Source organism: Schistocerca americana, chromosome 4 (genome assembly GCF_021461395.2).
Source record: "Schistocerca americana isolate TAMUIC-IGC-003095 chromosome 4, iqSchAmer2.1, whole genome shotgun sequence".
NCBI lineage: Eukaryota > Metazoa > Arthropoda > Insecta > Orthoptera > Acrididae > Schistocerca > Schistocerca americana.
This window is the reverse complement of record NC_060122.1, coordinates 428032368-428054330: the sequence shown is the minus strand read 5'-3', so window position 1 is coordinate 428054330 and position 21963 is coordinate 428032368. Positions and strand designations below refer to the sequence as shown.

The following is a 21963-nucleotide window of genomic DNA, read 5'->3' as shown; positions in this document are numbered from 1 at the left end:
GGGCTTAGACAGAGGAAGTGGAGAGGTGGGGGGGAGGGGGTAGTGGAAAAGGAGAGAAGTAAAAAGACTGTATGCAATGGAGGAAATGAGGGCTGTGTAGTGCTGGAATGGGAGTGGACAAGGGGCTGGATGGGAGAGGACAATGACTATAAAAGGTTGAGGCCAGGAGTGTTAGGGGAACGTAGGATATATTGCAGGGAACGTTCCCAGCAGCACAATTCAGAAAAGCTGGTGTTGGTGGGAAGGATCCATATGGCACAGGCTGTGAAGCAGTCATTGAAATGAAGGATGTCATGTTTGACAGCTTACTCAGCGACAGGGTGGTCTATTCGTTTCTAGGCCACAGTTTGTCGGCGGCCGTTCATGGGGAAAGACAGCTTGTTGGTTGTCATGCCCGCATAGAATGCAGCACAGTGGTTGCAGCTTAGTTTGTAGATTATGTGACTCGTTTTCACAGGTAGCCCTGCATTTGATGGAATAGGTGATGTTAGTGACCGGACTGGAGTAGGTGGTGATGGGAGGCTGTATGGGACAGGTCTTGCTTATAGCTCTATACAGGGATATGAGCCATGAGGTAAGAGACTGGGAGCAAGGGTTTTGCAGGGATGGACGAGTATATTGTGTAGTTTCGGTGGACGGCAGAATACCACTGTGAGAGGGGTATTGTAATGGATCTGGGAGATGTTATTTTTTACCGTATTTGTTGGTACCGAATTGTAAATGTTTTCTTATATTTTTTGTCAGAATTTATTATAATTTGTCTTATTATATGTTAATTTACTTCTGTTTTTGAGAGTGAAAGCATATTGATTACGATTAGTAAATGTATCGAAGAATAGCAAAGAGACTGATTACAAGTGGAAGCTTGTGTGTTGTGTAAAATATCTTTGACGTTGGAGTCGTCTTTGACTATAGTCAGTCGGCAGTGAACTCTTGGTGTGTGTTGACGGAAGAAGAATGTGAAGGTCGCCGTCATAAGTAATTTTGAATTATGTTACTATTTTTTTTGTATTAACTATAAAAAAAGAGATTTACATTTGAAGAAATGGTATTTGAAACACCAAAATGAGGCAAACACATTGAACCACGTCTTTTCTGCAGCCGACAAAGATGCATTGTGGAATCATACTTAGACCACTGAATCCAAGACTAATATCGCCTTGCAAACGTCTAACGGAAAAGACACTGTCATGAAATATGACAAATTTAAGTAAATAAAAAATAGTGACCATATTTTCAACTTATGTCTTAGCCGGGATGCCATATTTCAGTATGAAGGATAGTGGGCAAGACATTCCTCATTTCAGGGCATGACCAAAGCTAGTCGAAACCCTGGCAGAGCATGTAATTTAGCAATATACTGAGGGTCTCTCTGAAGCCTTCACAAACTGTATCTACCCTCCCAACCTTGTACAAAAACAAATCTCCTGTGCCATATCTTTCCAGTGTCCCACCAGCTCCCAAAGTCCCACCATGTGGCCACAGAGGAGCATTCCCCTTGTAACTCAATACCATCCAGGATTGGAGTAACTGAATTATATCCTCCACCATGGTTTTGACTATCTCTTGTCGTGCCCTGAAATGAGAAACGTCCTGCCCACTAACCTTCCCACCCCTCCAACAGTGGCATTCTTCTGTCCACCAAACTTGCACAATATACTCATCCATCCTTAGACAACACCTGCTCCTAACCCATTACCCCATGGCTCACACCCCTGTAATAGACCTAGATGCAAGATCTGTGCTAAACATCCTCCCACCACCACCACCACCACCACCACCACCACCACCACCACCTACTAGAGTCCAGTCAGAAACAGCACATATCCCATCAAAGGCAGGGCTTCCTGTGAAACCAGTCATGTGATCTACAAGCCAAGATGCAACTACTGTGCTATGTGGGCATGACAACCAACAAGCTGTCTTTCCCCATGAACGGCCGCCGACAAACTGTGGCCAAGAAACAAGGGACCACCCTGTTGCTGACCGTGTTGCCAAACATGACATCCTTCATTTCAGTGACTGCTTCACAGCCTGTGCCATATGGATCCTTCCCACCAACTCCAGCTTCTCTGAATTGCGCAGGTGGGAACTTTCCTGCAATATATCCTACATCCCCATAACCTTCCTGGCCTCAACCTTGGTTAGTCATTGTCCTCTCCCATCCAGCCCCTTCTGTCACCATTCCAGCTCTACACAGCCCTCATTAATCCATTGCACCCAGTCTTCTTATTTCTCTCCTTTCCTATTATCACTCTTCCCTCCCTCCCCCCCCCACCCCCCCACATCTCCATTTCCTCTGTCTAAGTAACCAACTGGACATAGCTGCCCTACCCTCTTTCCACCTCGTCCCTCTGTGCTCCCCAACAGCACATCATTGTCCGCCATGCCTACCCTACTATCACTTGCCCCCCCCCCCCCCACCCCAGCCTTCTCCTTACCCCCATCCACTCACCGTTCTCATCATGCACCGGTGCTGCTGCTTGTAGTGTGACCTCAGTTGCCTGAGACTGCAGTCGTGTGTGTGAGTTGCATTTGCGCGAGTGTGTATGTGTGTGTTCGCCGTCTAACTCTGATGAAGGCCTTACTGGCTGAAAGCTATTATTTTTGACAGTCTTTTTGTTGTGCCTATCTGGGACTCAGCATCTCCACTATTTGCTGAGTGGCAACTATCCTATTCACAATATTGTTACATTCCTTCCTGGGTTTTCCATTGTTTGATTTGTGCAATGATTGTAGCAGAGCTGGTAAATGACATGGCAGCTTTCATACGTGGCACGGCCCCTGATGGGGTAGAATATAAACCTGTGACAGTATTGGAATGGGAAGCACTGGGTGGGTGCATGGGTGGACTGGGCATGCCGTGAATCTGGATCTTCCACATTGGTATGATCCTTTGGGTTAGTGGATGGGATTGGGAGTTGCATAGGGATGGACTAGGATGTTGTGGAGGTTGGGTGGGTGTGAGAACACCATGTTACAAGGCATGGGAAGGATCTGTGGTAGGATGTCAGTCATTTTAGGGCCTGATGATAGGTAATCAAAGCCCTCGTGAAGGACGTGGTTTAGTTGTTCCAGTCCAGGGTGGTATTTGGTGATGAGGAGGAACTCCTGTGTCGCTGGTTCTTCAGGGTGGTGGGAGTATTGGGGGTGTAAGGGGAAATGACACGGGAGAATCGTTTGCGGACTAGGTTCAGGGGATAGTGCCTGTCTGTGAAGGCCGTGGTGAGACGCTCGGCATACTGGGTACGGGAACTCTTGTCACGGCAGATATGCTGCCTCAGGATGTGTAGGAGGGATTTTTTGGTGTGAAAGGGATGACTGCTGTCAAAATGCAGGTAGTGTTGGTGGTTGGTGGGTTTAATGTGGACAGAGGTGAGGATGGAGTCATGAGAGAGGAGATAGCCAATGTCTAGGAAGGTGGTATGTTGGTTTGAGGAGGACCTGGTGAAGTGGATGGGAGAGAAGATGTTGACGTTTAAAGGAATGAAGATAGGGTATCTTGACCCTGAGTCGAGGTTCATTGGTGATATCTTCATGATCTGGACTCAGGGCTATTGTGGAAGTGTTCTAATTGTGTCTGTCTGCAACTCAAAGTGTTATCTTTATGGTAAGTAACAATTTATCTATCCCTACATTGTTTATATCCCTACATTGTTTATATCCCTACATGGAGTTTCCATTGTTTGATTAAGTCTACAAGAAATGTGGCAAGTGTCACAATAGTGCTTAAATTTTGTCATCCTCTGTCAAATACCTATCGTCTGTGTTGGATACCAGATGCAGATAACACTCTACAGATCAAGTCTCCTTAAGTTTCTGTTGGGATTTCCAGTGCAGATGGTTTCATGTAACTCATGAGAAAATTCCACCTTGTACATATCACAGAAAACTATGTACTGCTTCTCAAGGTGGCGCCACTAACATACATACAGACGGAAATAAAATCACTTTCCAATTGCAAGCATCACTCTGCAAGATCTTGTACAGGCCGAAATATTAATTGGTTCCTTAACTGAAAATATTCAGTTAGGATCGTCTACTGTCTATGTGATTTTGACCTCAAAGTTGTGAAACACATTGTGTATCACTGTGTGTGTCACACATCTGCGATTGAAATCTCCTTTTACTTTGTATGTTCCTGTCCAGAGATGGTTCGGTGGAAGCTCTTGATTCAATTTTTAATACATAAATCAAAAAAAGTTTTGCGTCACGTCGGTTCCAAGAGTTCCAGAATCTGTACAGAAAATTGGAATAGAGATGAACATAGTTGTAATGGCAACCGGAACAGTCGCGGGGTTGAAGTGACGGAAAGTGTGGCGGGGCCTGCAGAGCAGCCCGCGAACAACAACACAACGGGAGAGGATGGACACGACCAACGAAGGACAGTTCGAATAACAAGAAGCCGAAACAATGGAGTCAAAAGAAAACCCAACAACCACGTCCACTCATACACAGAACAATAAAGTAAATAAGCTGTCTAAGGCGAGGTGATGTGTCCAGAGACAAACTCAAGATTAGACTCGCTGGCTGACCAAGAGGCAGGCGCTTAAATACTCTATTGGGGGCGCCGCTATTGGCTGCTGGAACTACGCATTCCATTGTGGTGCTCTCACACTAAATGCGGGCCAGGAGGCGCACGCCGCCACAACTTATGGCGCGATGGTGCAGAGACCCCTAGGGGTCTTCGACGTCCACGACATCTGGTGGGGATTCAAATTCCACGGCGTGCAGTACCAGAAACATAAACATCATTTCTGCCCTTTTTATTGCTCATGAAAACTGCCCATTGTATGTTGTTCCACCATACAGCGTGACCTTCGGAGGTGGTGGTGGTCCAGATTGCTATACTCAGTAGCACGTCGCCTTGCTTGATGCATGCCTGTATTCATCGTGGCATACTATCCACAAGTTCCACGAGCCACTGTTGGTCCAGATCGTCCCACTCCTCAATGGCAATTCGGCGTAGATTCCTCAGAGAATTGGAGGGTCACATCATCCATAAATGGCCCTTTTCAATCTATCCCTGGCATGTGCGATAGGCTTCATGTCTGGAGAACATGCTGGCCACTCTAGTCGAGCAGTGTCGTTAATCTGAAGGAAGTCATTCACGAGATGTGCACGATGGGGGTGCGAATTGTTGCCCATGAAGGTGAATGCCTCGCAAATATGCTGCCGATATGGTTGCTCTATTGGTCAGAGGATGGCATTCACATATCGTACAGCCATTACGGCACCTTCCACGACCACCAGCGGCATACGTCAGCCCCACATAATGCCACCCCCAAAGCAGCAGGGAACCTCCACCTTGCTGCACTCACTGGACAGTGTGTCTAAGGTATTCATCCTGACTGAGTTGCCTCCAAACATGTCTCCGAAGATTGTCTGGTTGAAGGCATATGTGACTCTCATTGGTGAAGAGAATGTGATGCCAATCCTGAGCGGTCCATTCAGCATGTTGTTGGGGCCATCTTTACTGGGCTGCATGGTGTTGTGGTTGTGAAGATGGACCTTGCCATGGATGTCAGCAGTGAAGTTGCCCATCATTCAGCCTATCGTTCACAGCCCTTCGACGGCCTGAGCGAGGCATGTCATTGACAGTTCTTGTCTCTCAGTATCTCCTCCATGTCTGAACAACATCGCTTTGGTTCACTCAAAGATGCCTGGACACTTCCCTTGTTGAGAGCGCTTCCTGGCACTAAGTAACAATGCGGACACGATCGAACCGCGGTGCTGACCGTCTAGGCGTGGTTGAACTACAGACAATAAGAGCAATGTACCTCCTTCCTGGTAGAATGACTGTAACTAATTGGCTGTCGGACCCCCTCGGTTTAATAGACGCTGCTCATGCATGGTTGTTTACATCTCTGGGCAGGTTTAGTGACATCTCTGAACAGTCAGAGACAGTGTCTGTGATACAATGTCCACAGTCAACATCTATCTTCAGGAGTTCTTGGAACTGGGGTGATGAAAAACTTCTTTTGATGTGTGTATATAGCTGTTCAGTTTCATCATATCTTTTTTTTCTTCTCACAAGGGAACCTCCCCATCGCACCCCCCTCAGATTTAGTTATAAGTTGGCACAGTGGATAGGCCTTGACAAACTGAACACAGATCAATCGAGAAAACAGGAAGAAGTTGTGTGGAACTATGAAAAAATAAGCAAAATATACAAACTGAGTAGTCCATGGGCAACATAGGCAACATCAAGGAAGTAGGAAGCTCAGTAGCGCCGTGGTCCCGTGGTTAGTGTGAGCAGCTGTGGAACGAGAGGTCCTTGGTTCAAGTCTTCCCTCGAGTGAAAATTTTAATTTTGTATTTCCAGACAATTATCAGAGTTCAGGCACTCACACATAATCAACATCACTCTCCAAAATTCCAGGACATGTTCAGATTTGCTTGGACATATGAACGATTTGACGGTCTACACACGGAAAAATTTGAAAACGTTAAAAACATATGTTTTGACAGAGCACAGAGAAAACTGTGCGACTGTGAAACTGTTGCATTCATTTGTTGCAGTTTATGTGACACACTCTTATGTTTTCATCACTTTTTTGGAAGTGATTATCACATCCACAAGAAAACCTAAATCGGGCAAAGCAGAAGATTCTTTTTACCCATTCGCCAAGTGTGCAAGTTAGGTGGGTCGACAACATATTCCTGTCATGTAACGCTCATGCCGTCACCAGTGTCGTATAGAATATATCAGACGTGTTTTCCTGTGGAGGAATCGGTTGACCTATGACCTTCCGATCAAATGTTTTAGGTTCCCATGGGAGAGGCACGTCCTTTTGTCTACTAATCACACGGTTTTGCGGTGCTGTCGCAAGACGCAGACACTAAACTTATTACAGTGAACAGAGACGTCAATGAACGAATGGACAGATCATAACTTTGCAAAAATAGTAATTAAACTTTTCGCTCGAGGGAAGGCTTGAACCAAGGACCTGTCGCTCAGCAGCTGCTCGCGCTAACCACAAGACCACGGCACACTTACGTTCACTTACTCCTTGATGTTGCCCATGGACTACTCAGTTTGAATATTTTGCTTATTTTTTCGTAGTTCCACGCAACTTCTTCCTGTTTTCTCGATTGATCTGTGTTCAGTTTTACAAGGCCTATCCACTGTGCCAAATTATAACTAAATCTGAGGGGGGTGCGATGGGTAGGTTCCCTTGTCAGCATTACGATTACTAGGACATGAATTCTTTTGCAAATATGGAAGCTCATACCCAATGTGAGATGGTCTTACCTTTAATCCAACGAATTTTCTTCCATTCTTGCAAATGTAAATCACACCACATTGCTTTTAAATTTCAAGAAATTAAAGTGTTACATGCCATTTAGGCACACAACATTTCACACTTCTTGTGTAGTATAAGGAAAGATGATTCTGATGGAATAATATTAAGGAGGGATGTTTGTGTTCGCGTCTGCAGACATTAAATGGGAGGTGTGGAATTTGAGAAAAGACGTGATGACAGTTAATGGCTTCACCTGCTGTGGGCAGGACTTTTTACATTTGGGCATTGTGACTTGTCAGTGGTTTGACCGTCAAAGAGCAACCACACTCTCAAAGAATGAAAACTAAAGACAAGATGGCTTTGTGACAAATGAAATATATTGTAATCTTGTCATGTTGAACCTTTGAGGCATATATCATATGTAATGTTGTGTTCTATTCAAATTCTCGAGTCATTCTAATGAACTGTACACCTGTTCAAGAAAATGTATGTTTGTAAAAGGGAAGTAGTGGACGTGCTTTTTTGTGGTATGGGTAGAAGTTTTCTTCTTTTGTTCCAGTAAGAGCTGCATGAAGTCAGGCCTTTCCTCTAATACACACAGGTTTTGGAGCCACTGATTAGCATGACCTCTACTTCAAGAGAATCAACTATGGAGACCGGAATAAAAAGAAAAGATAAAAAAGGCAAATGTTACATTGGGTGACAGATCTCAAGAAGTGTTCTGACTCAGCTTCATCTACAAGGAGTGAGCCAGCAACTACATAAAACCCTAAACTAACAAGAAAAACAATTGAAAATTAGTAAGAAAATTAGGAAAAAATCAGTATTATTCTCCCATGTGTTCCAAAAATTCTTATGTACTGAGGAACTGGAGAAACTATGCAAGGTAGATAGGTAGTGGTAGGTTGAGGTTTAATGTGCCATCGACCATGATGTCATTAAAGATGAAAATTGTGTAAGGGTGGGAAAAGAAATTGACTGTGCCCTTTCAGTGGAACCATCCCGGCTTTCAACTTAAGGAATTTAGGGAAATAAATGAACAGTTAAATCCTGATGACTTTGTAAGGATTTGAACCTCTGCCCTCCCATGTTTGAGTCCTGTGTCTAATCACTGCTCCACCTCACTCAGTATAAGTACATTTATTAAGGTAGTGACAAACCTCCATGTACTACACTGTTACGTCTCACACTGTAGAAATTTAGCAGTGACTGTCCTATATGTTCAGAGTCATTTTCAACATATTTAATTTAACTTTCTTTATTTTGATGTTTGGAAACTGTATCTGTTGATGCTAATGGTGACGGTGGCATCTCAGTGGGGAATATTTCCACATTGCTTCCTCAGACTGCACAGCTCAAACATGACACTATTCTTGTATCCTTAGAAGAATGAAAACTGGGCAGTAGTAAACCGCTGATTATTGCTGACCATGTTAAACTTCTATACTGAATTCTTTTTAATGTTTATATTCCTTTCTGTTAGTATGTTGCAAAGCTTTCATGACCTCGCAATGTTATGAGGATTATTCAGTTACATATTTTGTATCTGACAGACCATTTAAAAAATGCATCCCCTTCAAATAGTTCCATCACGCCTACTGCTTTTTCCCCCAGTGTTTGGCTTATTAACGGAAGGAGTTTTAAACTCATCTGAAGTTATACTGTGTAGTCCCTATGAAAGTTTTGTTTCCATTCTTTTTATTTTAAAAATGTTTCCCATCTAGGTGTCCTTTCTTTCTAAGGAACAGGGAACAGTTACAAGCAACCAGAGCTAGTGAGCAGGTGGGTGTAAAAGTATTGTTATTCAGTTTTTAATTAAAAACTGTCAGGAATTCAACACTCTGTGATTTGAATAATTGTTGTTGTGGAAGAGCCAACTGTCTGATTGCCTCAATGTAACGTTGACAATGTTGTCTGGAATACTCTCTTTCAAATTCTGAAGGTGGCAAGGGTAAAATACAGGGAGTGAAAGGCTATTTACAATTTGTACAGAAACCAGATGGCAGTTATGAGTCGAGGGACATGAAAGGGAAGCAGTGGTTGGGAAGGGAGTGACACAGGGTTATAGTATCTCCCCGATGTTATTCAATCTGTATATTGAGCAAGCAGTGAAGGAAACAAAAGAAAAGTTCGGAGTAGGTATTAAAATCCATGGAGAAGAAATAAAAACTTTAAGGTTCGCCGATGACATTGTAATTCTGTCACAGACAGCAAAGGACTTGGAAGAGCAGTTGAACGGAATGGATGGTGTCTTGAAAGGAGAATATAAGATGAACATCAACAAAAGCAAAACGAGGATAATGGAATGTAGTCAAATTAAGTCAGGTGATGTTGAGGGAATCAGATTAGGAAATGAGACGCTTAAAGTAGTAAAGGAGTTTTGCTATTTGGGGAGCAAAATAACTGATGATGGTCGAAGTAGAGAGGATATAAAATGTAGACCGGCAATGACAAGGAAAGCATTTCTGAAGAAGAGAAATTTGTTAACATGGAGTATAGATTTAAGTGTCAGGAAGTCGTTTCTGAAAGTATTTGTATGGAGTGTAGCCACATATGGAAGTGAAACATGGACGATAACTAGTTCGGACAAGAAGCGAATAGAAGCTTTCGAAATGTGGTGCTACAGAAGAATGCTGAAGATTAGATGGGTAGATCATATAACTAATGAGGAGGTATTGAATAGGATTGGGGAGAAGAGAAGTTTGTGGCACAACTTGACTAGAAGAAGGGATCGGTTGGTAGGACATGTTCTGAGGCATCAAGGGATCACCAATTTAGTATTGGAGGGCAGTGTGGAGGGTAAAAATCGTAGAGGGAGACCAAGAGATGAATACACTAAGCAGATTCAGGATGATGTAGGCTGGGAGATGAAGCAGCTTGTACAGGATAGAGTAGCATGGAGAGCTGCATCAAAACAGTCTCAGGACTGAAGACAACAACAACAACAACAACAGCAACACTAAAGAGTATTATACAGTGTATGTGTACTTCTATTTACACTTCATATAACTAATAAAATGTGTTGCACAATACAGTGTCAGTAAAAATATAAACATTGTATAATCATATAATTGCTTAATATTTCAAACCTAGCTGACATAAGAATCTTGTTTCTTCTTTGGCCTTTATCCCATATCCTCACTGGGTGGCTTGTTTATCTGGATTTGGTATTGTTAGTAGTATAAAGTGGTCAGATGCCCTTCCTTGTCACCCTTTCTCCTCCCCCCTCCCCTCCAGGATGGAAATTGTGTGCCCCCACCTGTTTTCGTGTAGTGTTATCCATATGAATGTGTCAGAGCATTTTCAAAAGTTTGTAAATCATGTAAATGAGGCAGGAAACAAGTACTAGCCCTGTTTTCATCTGGTTGGATATGGGAAACCATCCGAAAATCACATCTGGGTGGGTCAATACAACCTTTGATATTAATTCGCCATGTGGATTTGAATGGGATCCCCCCATGTCCCTGCCCCCAAATAATGAAAGCGGTGCTTACATGTGCAGCTATTTGGATGGGTTAGCTGACTTAAGAATAATCCACTTTCCTTACCGTAGAATGTTTGCCATCTCAGTGTGACATTCACAGCTTGTTGAAAGTGCACTTTCTGGCTCACATTGTGCCCAGTGGAGAAGTATGAGATGCATCATGGATAGGATAGCTGCCACTAAACAGGATAAAGCTGCTTGTATTGCCAGGATAATGCTCACTACCTGAGAACATAACAATTAAATATCTGCTGAAAAAAGGTGTTTACTTCTGTATTATTGATTACTTTTCATTAACAGCAATAACATTCAGAACAACATATTTCTATGAATATAGTGGAAATTTAAGTATCACACATATGAATATATCCTCTCTACTTAAACGGGGGATCATCTGTCTTTGAAAAAGTAACAGTATTTGGTAATTGTAGGAAGAGTAAACAAACAGAAGCCTAGACAAACTAGTTCACAAGCTTGGATTATGTAGCAGATTTGCTAGATATATTTTCCAGTTCACTGTTTATTACATAAACAAGGCGTTGTGAAAACTTACAGTTCACTTTCTTTATAAATTTGGAAGAAGATTTCTGATTTCAGAGAATCAGCTTTAGTCTTCTTCATTGTTTAGTTATAGTAATGTGCAAAATAGTTACTGAATCACATATTTTACCTTGGTTTTTTATTGTTTTTATTTTCTGTCATCTCAAAATTGTTATATTTATTGACTCACCCTGAAGAACTTTATACATGAACCTGGAAAATCCCCTGGACATCCTGCAAGGGTAAGTCCACAAAGACCAGAAAGAAATAGCTGTAATACAAAACAAAGTATAATTTAGCATAGCCAGAAAATCATACATGAAGAAAACTGCATTTAAGCTTGATCAGTGATAAGCATAAAGCAATTTAAGCTAACTTTTCAGTGCATGGAATAGAGAGAGTGAAATACAAACTTCCAATATTTATTAAGACCACACTTTTCATTTATCCCATTTAATTATTCTCAAACTGTGAAATTTTTCTCTACCCGAAATAGGGTTGCAGCGAAAGCTCAGAAATGGGTGGACAGGGAAAAAATTTTAAAATTAATGTGACCCTTTTCTTCTTCAAATGCAATTATGCACAACGATAGTATAAAATCTCTTTAGTGTTTGAGATAAGTCATTTTATAGGCATCAAGAGATGCTCATTTCCTCAACAAGTAAAAATTCTGCATCTACTATACCAAAGTTATTGGGTAGGATGATTGCTGACATATTCAGATATTTTCTAAAAGGTAGACGTTAATACCAGTTAAGATAATCTACAAATAGTTGTGCTCCTTGGAATTAAAACTGAATATCAATTGAAATGATGATTTACTCTTTTCTCCATGGCATTTAAAAGAGATGGTCAAAATGAAAACAGAGGTACTTAGTACGTAATCATGAATTTAGCACCCTGTTGAGCTTGTGGCTGAGGTGGAGGAAGAGGAAGCAAAAAGTTGCCTTTGTTCCCAGCCTCACTGTTGAGTGATATGATAATCAGAATTTAGTTTATAACAGAACCTTGAGAATGACCATTACACTACCAAAAAATTGTCATGAGAGAGTGAAAAGTATATAGTACACTGAGACAAAAATTAATGCTAATACATAAGGTCAAACCAGTATGTTCAAATGAATAACAATTGCTAAATGATCACATAAAAATTTTTGTATTACTTGTTATTTTCTATTTGTACATGTTATTGACCTCACTCATATTACAAGTTCATATTATGTATGTAATAGGTATGTTTTTGGATGGGATCTGCGCTTAGCAAAAACACAATTTTGTTATTTGTCCTAAATATTTTTCACTGCAGTTGCAGCATCATCAGTGTGTTTTTTATTTATTTATTTATTTTTTTTTTATGGCGTCTTATCATATGGTGTGGTTTTCCTGCTGTATTATGTTTTTAGTGTCTGTTTTTCTGTACAGTTTGTCATGTTTTCTTTTTTCCTCATCTTCTTCACTGTCAAGTTCTGTGTACTGAGTTGTCACAGTCACTGTTTACCAGCTGGTATGCAAGATGTATGCAAAAATATGTACCCATTTTGAAAACATACTTTGTGCATTTGGCTTCATTTTATGGACTAAAATAACTAATAACTAGTGTTACTATCTCTTCCAATAAATAATAAACTGATCATTCAGTAATCACCATGCAAAATAAAAATAGCAGTATTCAATTATATGGTGGAATATAGTGAACCAACCACACCCCGTGTATTCTTGTGCTCACGAGCTGCTGCACACTGCTTCATTGACTTGCTGATATTTTCATAGTGTTGCCCAACAGTTGGCGGCACTTGCGCATGAAAAAGATTGAACATTCACAAATACGTACCTCAGGTTCCCATTGGGAAAAAAATTCTTCTGTTGCAGTTAAGACACAGTAAAAGTCAATGTACACAGTTGTAGCCAGAGGGTCTGAAAGGGTTGATGTGAAAGGAACACAAGTTTTTGAGTAAGAAGTCCCCCCCCCCCCCCCCCCCCTCCCTGTTATGTTAGGCGTTATTTAAAATGTGTTATTAATGTTTAGTGCCAGATTCCAGAGAAAATTATGCAAATGTCCCTAAAGTCTTCCTTGAAGATTTAATAAAATAAAGACTAGAAGAGAGGGTCTGAACTACTAAGAAGATAATTTTTCACCCAGCTGTTATCTTCAGGGCAAGTACGGCGTCTGTTCAAAAATCCCGTAAAATTCATAATTTCGTGCCAATGGTGGGTTGTAGCAAAATGGGATTGGCATCCCTAAACGTGCCTGTTTTTAATATGTAACTGCGAGAAGTTTCAGTGTTATACATCTGTTAGGTATTGTTCAGTGCTGTACTGAGTAGAACACTGTGTTGCACGGTTTGTGTATTCGAGATAGCAGAGTTAGAGGAGTAATGCATCTGCATTAAATTGTGCGTGAAACTCAAAAAAACCTTCTCAGAGTAAGCCTATGGTGATGAATGCTTAAGCTATACTTGATGTTACAAATGGTTCACATGATTTAAAATACGGCCAGACGGAAGTTAAACGATGACTCTCGTTCAGGACACCGTTAGATGTCTACTGGCAATGCACAGGTCAGGAAAGTCATAATGAATTCATGCCACAGGGACAAACTGTTAATTGATGGTACTATCGGAATGTGGTGTGCTGTCAGTGAGAAAGAAACAGCCTGAAATGAAGCAAGACAGTTCATGGTTCTTGCATTACGATAACGCATCCACACATTCATCCCTGTTGGTGCGTGACTGACACAAAAAACGAAATCACTGTGCTGCCTCATCCTCTGTACCCTTCAGACATGGTCTCTGTGGACTTTCTTTATTTCCAAAGTTGAGAACCCTATTGGAAAGACCAAGATTTGCAATGATAGACGAGATAAAAGAAAATTCACAGACGGTGCTTTGCATGATCCAGCAAGAGGCATACCAAGACTGCTTCCAGTAGCAGAAATGAGTGCATTGTGTCAATTGTGGAGGAGAGCATGAATAATAACTGAAAGATGAGCATAGAAAAATTCTGAGGACAATGTTCCAGAATTTTTTAAATGGATTGGAGTGTGGAGTGTCAGATCCCTTAATTGGACAGCTACATTAGAAAATTTAAAAAGGGAAATGGATAGGTTGCAGTTAGATATAGTGGGAATTAGTGAAGCTCGATGGCAGGAGGAACAAGACTTCTGGTCAGGTGATTACAGGGTTATAAATACAAAATCAAATAGGCATAATGCAGGAGTAGGTTTAATAATGAATAAATAATAACAGCACAGATAAGCTACTATGAACAGCATAGTGTACCCATTATTGTAGCCAAGATAGACACGAAGTCCACACCTACCACAGTAGTCTATATTTTATGCCAACTAGTTGAAGAGATTGAAGAAATGAATGATGCGATAAAAGAAATTATTTAGATAGTTCAGGGAGACGAAAATTTAATAGTATGGGGGACTGGAATTTGACAGTAGGAAGAGAAGGAAAAGTAGTAGGTGAATATGGACTGGGGCTAAGGAATGAAAGAGGTAGACTTTTGTACAGAGCATAACGTAGTCACAACTAACACTTGGTTTAAGAATCATGAACGAAGATTGTGTGTGTGGAAGAGGCCTGGAGATACTGGAAGATTTCAGATAGATTATACAGAGATTTTCTCCACTCAGGGACTAGGTGTTTGTTGTCCTAATCATTGTCATTTCATCCCCATCGAAGCGCAAGTCACCGAAGTGGTGTCAGACCGAAAGACTTGCATCTGGCAGACTGTCTACCCGACTGGAGGCCGTAGTCACAGGACATTTACATTTTACTCCTAAATGCAGGGATTTTTTGTATTAAGTATTTTTTGTTGACAAGCTTATGTGTCAAATATGTTAGGGAGGCTAATGGGAAGTGCAGTTTTATTTTTTAACAAATATTTTTATTACCAATCTAAACTTGGACTTTCAGTGAACAAAATAGTACTTCTGAGTGCAGTTTGGCGCTGGGTGTATTCAATAATCAACCTGCTGCTGTTGTTCATGCGTAAGCTGCACATTACCTTCATAGGCGCCATCATTATGACTGTTTTTTGTTATTGGAGCAACCGGTAATCTTTGTTGTAAAGTAATGGACAGAGACCATTCAAGGACTAAATGTCCTCCACAAACAGGAGACGCTTTTCTTGAAACCATTCACTGGTCACCTTGGTGTAGTATTCGTGATATTGCAAGCCAGTTCCTGTCATTCCAAAGAACGGATGTTGAACTGTTGCACGGTGAAGAACTGGATCCCTATCATTACACGTTAAATCAACACCAGCACGAGAAGACTGCATTCGACGAGTACAGTTTTCTGAATGGTTTTGTACCAAGTTGAAAGTCATGAACATTTCAACCTCCATAAAACACAGTTAACATGTCACCCAAAAATTTGTCTTTCAGGTACACTTTGGTATAACCTGCGGGTGGGAATTGTGGGACGAGTGCTTTTGGGTCCTGACATATTGCAGGACAGGTTACATGGAACCCTGTATTTTACATTTCTTTGAAATAGTTTATTGAATACTTTAGAAAACGTTGCATTTGATGTGCAGGAGCAGCTATAGTTTTAGCGTAAAAGTGCACCGTCACAGTTTGGAATGAATGTGCATAACTATTTCAATGAAGTGTTTCCAGGGAAATGCACTGGTCGTGGAAATCCAGTGTTGTATCCTCAAAGTTCCCTGGAACTTAATCCACTAGACTTTTGTTTGTGGGATACTTAAAAGCAACATGTTTATAGGACTCCACCCAGTGGCGGCTAGTGAGTATACAGGGTGATTATAATTAAAGTTAAATTTTCAGACTGCTGTAGAAATAACACCACCGGTCAGAATGGCGTCAAATTGCAACGGAATATTATGGGAGAAGGGGGAAAATCCATGGCAGAGGAAAAATAAGTAGTTGCAAAATATAGCAATAGAGACGCTGTAAGCATGATACTTTAATAGTGGTCGACCAGAAATGACAAATGAATCGTAAAACAATGCCTAAGGTGTATGTTTGACGTTAAAAAACTGTACTGCTCAGTGTGGATGGGTGTACAGGTGTGATACTGTTAGTTACATAAGCCCAACCACCAAGGCAATGTCATACCACATCGGATGGGAAAAATCGGTTTTTGATTGTCCTGAGGCAAAAAACCGCTTTAAAGCATCACTCACATCGGTTTTTAATTATCCTGATGCCAAAAACCGCATAAAAAGCATCAATAAAATCATATCGGATTATTAATTTCTGTGTGACTGGTGCAAATCATGTTCAATATGCTGTCCACCGTTTTCTGCAACAAGTGCAAATTGAGAAACAGCATGTTGCACAACTGATCGAAGTGTTTCCGGGGTCATATTCAGAATGTGTTGCCTTCACTGCAGCTAAGTTTGCATCCGGAACACTGAACACAACATGTTTCAGATAACCCCACAGCCAGAAGTCACACGGATTAAGATCAGGCGATCGGGACAGCCAGGCTGTAGGGAAATGGCAGCTGATAATTCTAGCGTTTCCGAAATGGCGCTTCAGCAGCTGCTTAACCCTAGGATGCATATACAGGGCCTCCGAGGCCATTGTATGTCTTCATTTTTAAAAAAAATTCTGTAATTTTTTGTTTGATTTCAAGCTGCTTTCCAGTACTCTTTCACTAACATTGTGACATTCGTCTCATCAAGTCTGAACGAGATACCTTTTTAAGTTTTTTGTATAATTCAATATGTTTACCCATACACCGCGAATGCATAAGCAGGGCTTCAGAAGCCCTCACACATTTATAAATGTTCTTTAGCCTATATTGTCTTCAACATTTGTTTGGGAGCAGTTATTAATTCAACAATAACTGTAGTGGTATTTCCAGCAATAGGAGTGCCAACAGCAGCAGTAGCTGTAGTAGTAATAGTATAACTAAAAAATAATACACACTTCTTTCACATATTGGCGATGTCGGTGTATTATTGATCTTTTTGCTATCAAATGTTTTATTATTGCATAGTATTGTTGTCGTGTGCTGCTCTTGTCTGCTTCATTGTTAGTGTAGTTAGTTTGTTGCTGCAAGGCCCATATTGTTACGAATATGACTCGTTTAGTGCTGCACAAGCTGCCGTTCGAGAGACACGCCTTTTGCTATGGCTTCTACATGCAAAGCAAGAGTGTCAGTACGTGCAAATGCAGCAAATTTTGAAAGTGTTGTGGCTCAGTGGTTTGAAGATGATGATTCTTGCGAGGAAGGAAATATTTTTGAAGATGCAAGTAGTGAAGAATCAGCTAATGAACCTGCAGATGTGAATATTGAGGCAGATGACAGTTCTTCCGATAATATTACTTCATCAGAGTCTGAAAATGAAGAACCACCACAAACAGGTATAGAAGATCACAGATACATTAGTCGGAATGGAACGATTTGGAAATTCGATCCTCCTACAACTTTTCGTACGCCTGTCCATAACATCGTAAAGAAGGCACCTGGTCCAGCCCTTGGTTTGAAAACCTGTAAACCTAAGGATGCCTGGGACTATTTCATCTCCAAGGAAATACTAGAGGAAATCATCAACTGCACAAATATTGAAGGCAGAAGAGTGGCTGCTTTACATGGTAAAACGTGGAAAAACGTTTCGCTTGCTGAAATGGAGGGTTTTCTTGGTCTTTTACTGCTTTCTGGTGTTGAGAAGAGTTGGGATGTCCCTATTAGAGAATTATTCTTGGATGAAAAGGCAAATACTACATATAAGGCCGCCATGTCAGTAAATAGATTTGAGGATATAAGTAGAATGATTAGATTTGATCACAGGCGTACCCTTGAAGCTCGATCTGCAGATGACAAACTTGCAGCTGTTCGCTATGTATGGGAACTATTTCTTGACAAGTGTAGAAACAGAATGATTCCCAATGATTCGCTCACAGTTGACGAACAGCTAGTCCCATTCCGTGGAAGATGCAGCTTTACCCAGTGTATGCCCTCTAAACCAGCCAAGTATGGTATAAAAATATTTTGGTTATGTGATGATACATCTGCATTTGCTTTAGACAGAATTGTTTACATGGGAAGGAATCCCCATGAACCTATTCAGAAAAATCTTGGATTGAATGTGGTGAAAGATCTTGTTAAAAGCAATGAAGGATCATCAAAAAATATTACTGTTGAAAATTTCTTTACTAGTGTGCAGCTGGCAGAAGAGATGCCCCAGAAGCAAATTACAGTGGTGGGAACAATCAAACAAAATAAACCAGAAATTCCTAGTGAGATGAAACCATCTGCCTCAAGAGCGATTCATTTCTCTTTGTTTGCATTTAGAGGTGAAATTACAATGGTGAGTTATGTTCCCAAAAAGAAAAAGTCTGTAGTTCTCATTAGCACAATGCATCATGACAGAAACATTGATGAAACTCATGCAAAAAAAAAAAAACAGATATAATAAAGTTCTATAACACTACGAAGGGTGGAGTAGACCAAATGGACCACAAAATTCGTTATTACACTTGCAAGAGACAAACAAGAAGATGGCCATTTGCATTATGGATGAATATGATGAATGTCGCAGCAATGAACAGTGAAATTTTATTTTCCACCCAACATCTGACATACCATAGTGGAAGAAGTGATAAAAGGCGTTTGTTTGTAAGAGATTTAGCAGAGCAAATAGTAAGACCACTAATGGAATTTCGTATTCAGATCCCTAATGTTCCAAAGGAAATCGTTGATGCCATGTAAAGATGTGGTGTTCAAAAAGATGTCATATTGCCGAACCAACTACCTGTTTCAGGAAAAAAGAAGAAGATGCAATTATTGTCCATATAATAAACACAGGAAAAGTGCTATGACATGCATTAAGTGTAAAACCAACATTTGTAAGGAACATAGTGGCATTCTTTGTGCTTCTTGTTTGTCACATGTTGAAAACTAAGAAAAATGCAATTTTATGTGAACAATGAATAATAACTTTTTGTCAAAATATTGCCTATGTACATAATATTGTGAATAATGAGTATGTTTTAAATGAAGAAATTGGTTGTAATAAATGTTATAAAATGTAAACTGCAACTTATAAGTGAATTAATAAATTATTTGTATATGATGTATGTAAATGGGCGCAAGTAATAAAAATTCACTGTTACAGTTTTCTTAAGAAATTAATAAAATGTTAATCGGGCCCACCAGATCCTGTTACTGTATCTTAGGAATCTTTCAATACGACAATAAATTTTACAGAAATAAATTCAACTCCAAAGAATGATTATATGAAAAGAGAAAAATTTTAAATTAGGGCAGGGCCTTGGAGGCCCTGCATATGCATTCATGTGTGTTTTTGGCACCATGCATCCTAGGGCTAACTGGATTTGTAATGTGCGGAGGTGCACCATCTTGCATAAAAATGATCCCATCCACGCTGTTGGAGAGCCGGAATGATGTGGCTGCGCAAAAAACACTAACCAGTGACGGTACAAGTAACAGGACCGGAAGCACCCGTCTCTTCGAAAAAATACGGCCCTATGATAAATGATGCCGCATACCCGCACCACACAGTGACCTTTTCAGGATGAAGTGGTACTGACTGATTTGCGTGTGCATTTTCCGTGTCCATATTCGACAATTCTGTGTATTGACGTATTCTGTCAGGTGGAAGTGGGCTTCATCTGTCCACAAAATCTTCCATGGCCAGTCATTGTCCACTTCCATGCGAGGAAGAAATTCTAAAGCAAAGGTCTCTCTTGCTGGCAGGTCAACAGGAAACAACTCGTGCACATGGGTAATTTCAATTGGATAGCAAAGAAAGATGTTTCGTAGGATTTTACACACCGTGCTTACGACGGGTATGTCTAATGTTCGGGCATTTCTCTGTGCACTATACGTTTGCACACCACCACTCATCTCCTGCTGCGTTGCTGTGGCCACTGCTTGCACTGACGTCGAATCAATTCCGTTTGCTCCCTCTACCAGGTTGTACACCAAAAGAGCCTGTCTTTTCGAATTTCCAAACCATTTTCTCCGGAACGACAGCAGTCATCGGACCAACGCCTTTCTTCGAACCCTTCAGTGTCCGGAACTTCTGCTGAGCGACGTGTGCATTGTCATCAATCTTGTGATATAGCTTTACAAACAGAGTGCGATCCTGGATTGAGACAGTCATGGTGAACGTCGCATACGCGAAAGGAGGAAAAGCCGTGTACCCGGCATGTTTATAACAACTTCAATGGGTCGTGCGCATGACAGATGTTCTCATTTACGTATTCTGACACATACAGCGCCATCTATTGATCAGTTTTCACACCATTTCTGTTTCTTCTGCCATACGTTTTCCTTCTTCTCCGATAATATTCCATTGCATTTTGACTTCCTTCTGACTAGTGGTGTTATTTCTACAGTGTTTCGAAAGTTTAGCTTCAATTATACTCACCGTGTACATTGTGGGTGTTCACAAATTTTTAGATTCAAATAAATTTGAGAGTGTGAAATTAATAGTATCTGCTGTATAACAGTTATGCTTATCAACTAGTTTAGACATAACAACAACAACAACAACAACAACAATAATAATAATAACTTATCTGACAGAAGTAAGAATTGTTTTGTGGGATTCCATTTCTTCGGACAACTGTACAAGATCCCTAACAGATGTATAAGTTCACGAAATTACTTCCGGACTGAAAATCAGATATTCTTATGCTGCACCCACACAACTACTTATGTTAACTGTACACCTCTCTGTTAAATGTTCGCCTGTAGTCACACTTATTTGATTTCGTCACTCTCTGTGGCAAAGAACCTGTTCTAGGAGGCCCGAGTTCCTTTGCGGCTAACTTCTCCTGGTAATTTACTTTTCTATTCCCAGAATGAGATTTTCACTCTGCAGCGTAGTGTGCACCGACATGAGAATTCCTGACAGATTAAAGCTGTGTGCTGGATCGAGACTCAAACTAGGGACCTATGCCTTTTGCCGGCAAGTGTTCTACTGACTAAGCTACCCAAGCACTACCCATCCTTACAGCTTTACTTTTCTATTAGCATTTACAATAGATTCAACATAGTTCATGTTTACACTGCCACAAAAGCTGATTCCCGCACAGTAAACAACCAACTCAAAATACAAAGTGCCATTTGTGAAAATGGTTAAACTCAAGTAGTAATGTCCACCAACATGGTGACTTTACTAGTATAAAAATGAGGCGCTGTGGTCCATAAGGGCCTAAAGCACACCACCATCGATACCATATTTAAGCGAATATCAGAGAAGCCAATGATACAGCTATTAGTGAATTTTCATATATGCAATATGTGATTAAAAGTATCCGGACACCCCAAAAAAATATGTTTTTCATATTAGGTGCATTGTGCTGCCACCTACTGCCAGGTACTCCATATCAGCAACCTGTGTAGTCATTAGACATCGTGAGAGAAGAGAATGGGGTGACCTGCAGAACTCACGGACTTCGAACGTGGTCAGATGATTTGTATCACTTGTGTCATATGTCTGCATGCGAGATTTTCACACTCCTAAACATCTCTAGGTCCACTGTTTCCGATGTGATAGAGAAGTGGAAACGTGAAGGGGCACTTACAGCAAAAAAGCATGCAGGCTGACCTCGTCTGTTGACTGACAGAGACCATTGACAGTTGAAGAGGATCATAACGTGTAATAGGCAGACATCTTTCCAGACCATCACACAGGAATTACAAACTGCATCAGGATCCACTACAGTTAGGCTGGTGG

General features: G+C 40.8%; 1 protein-coding gene across 1 annotated transcript in view; it reads right to left on the bottom strand.

Annotated features, from left to right (window-relative positions):
* The window catches only part of LOC124613522, a 155668-nt gene that overhangs the window by 5457 nt on the left and 128248 nt on the right, over nt 1–21963 (bottom strand). The window contains exons 4-5 of the mRNA XM_047142233.1: nt 11462–11542; nt 10796–10956 (exon numbers count right to left, since the gene is read on the bottom strand). Of these exons, the coding sequence (XP_046998189.1) occupies nt 10796–10956; nt 11462–11542 (242 nt within the window). The remainder of the gene's footprint in view (nt 1–10795; nt 10957–11461; nt 11543–21963) is intronic.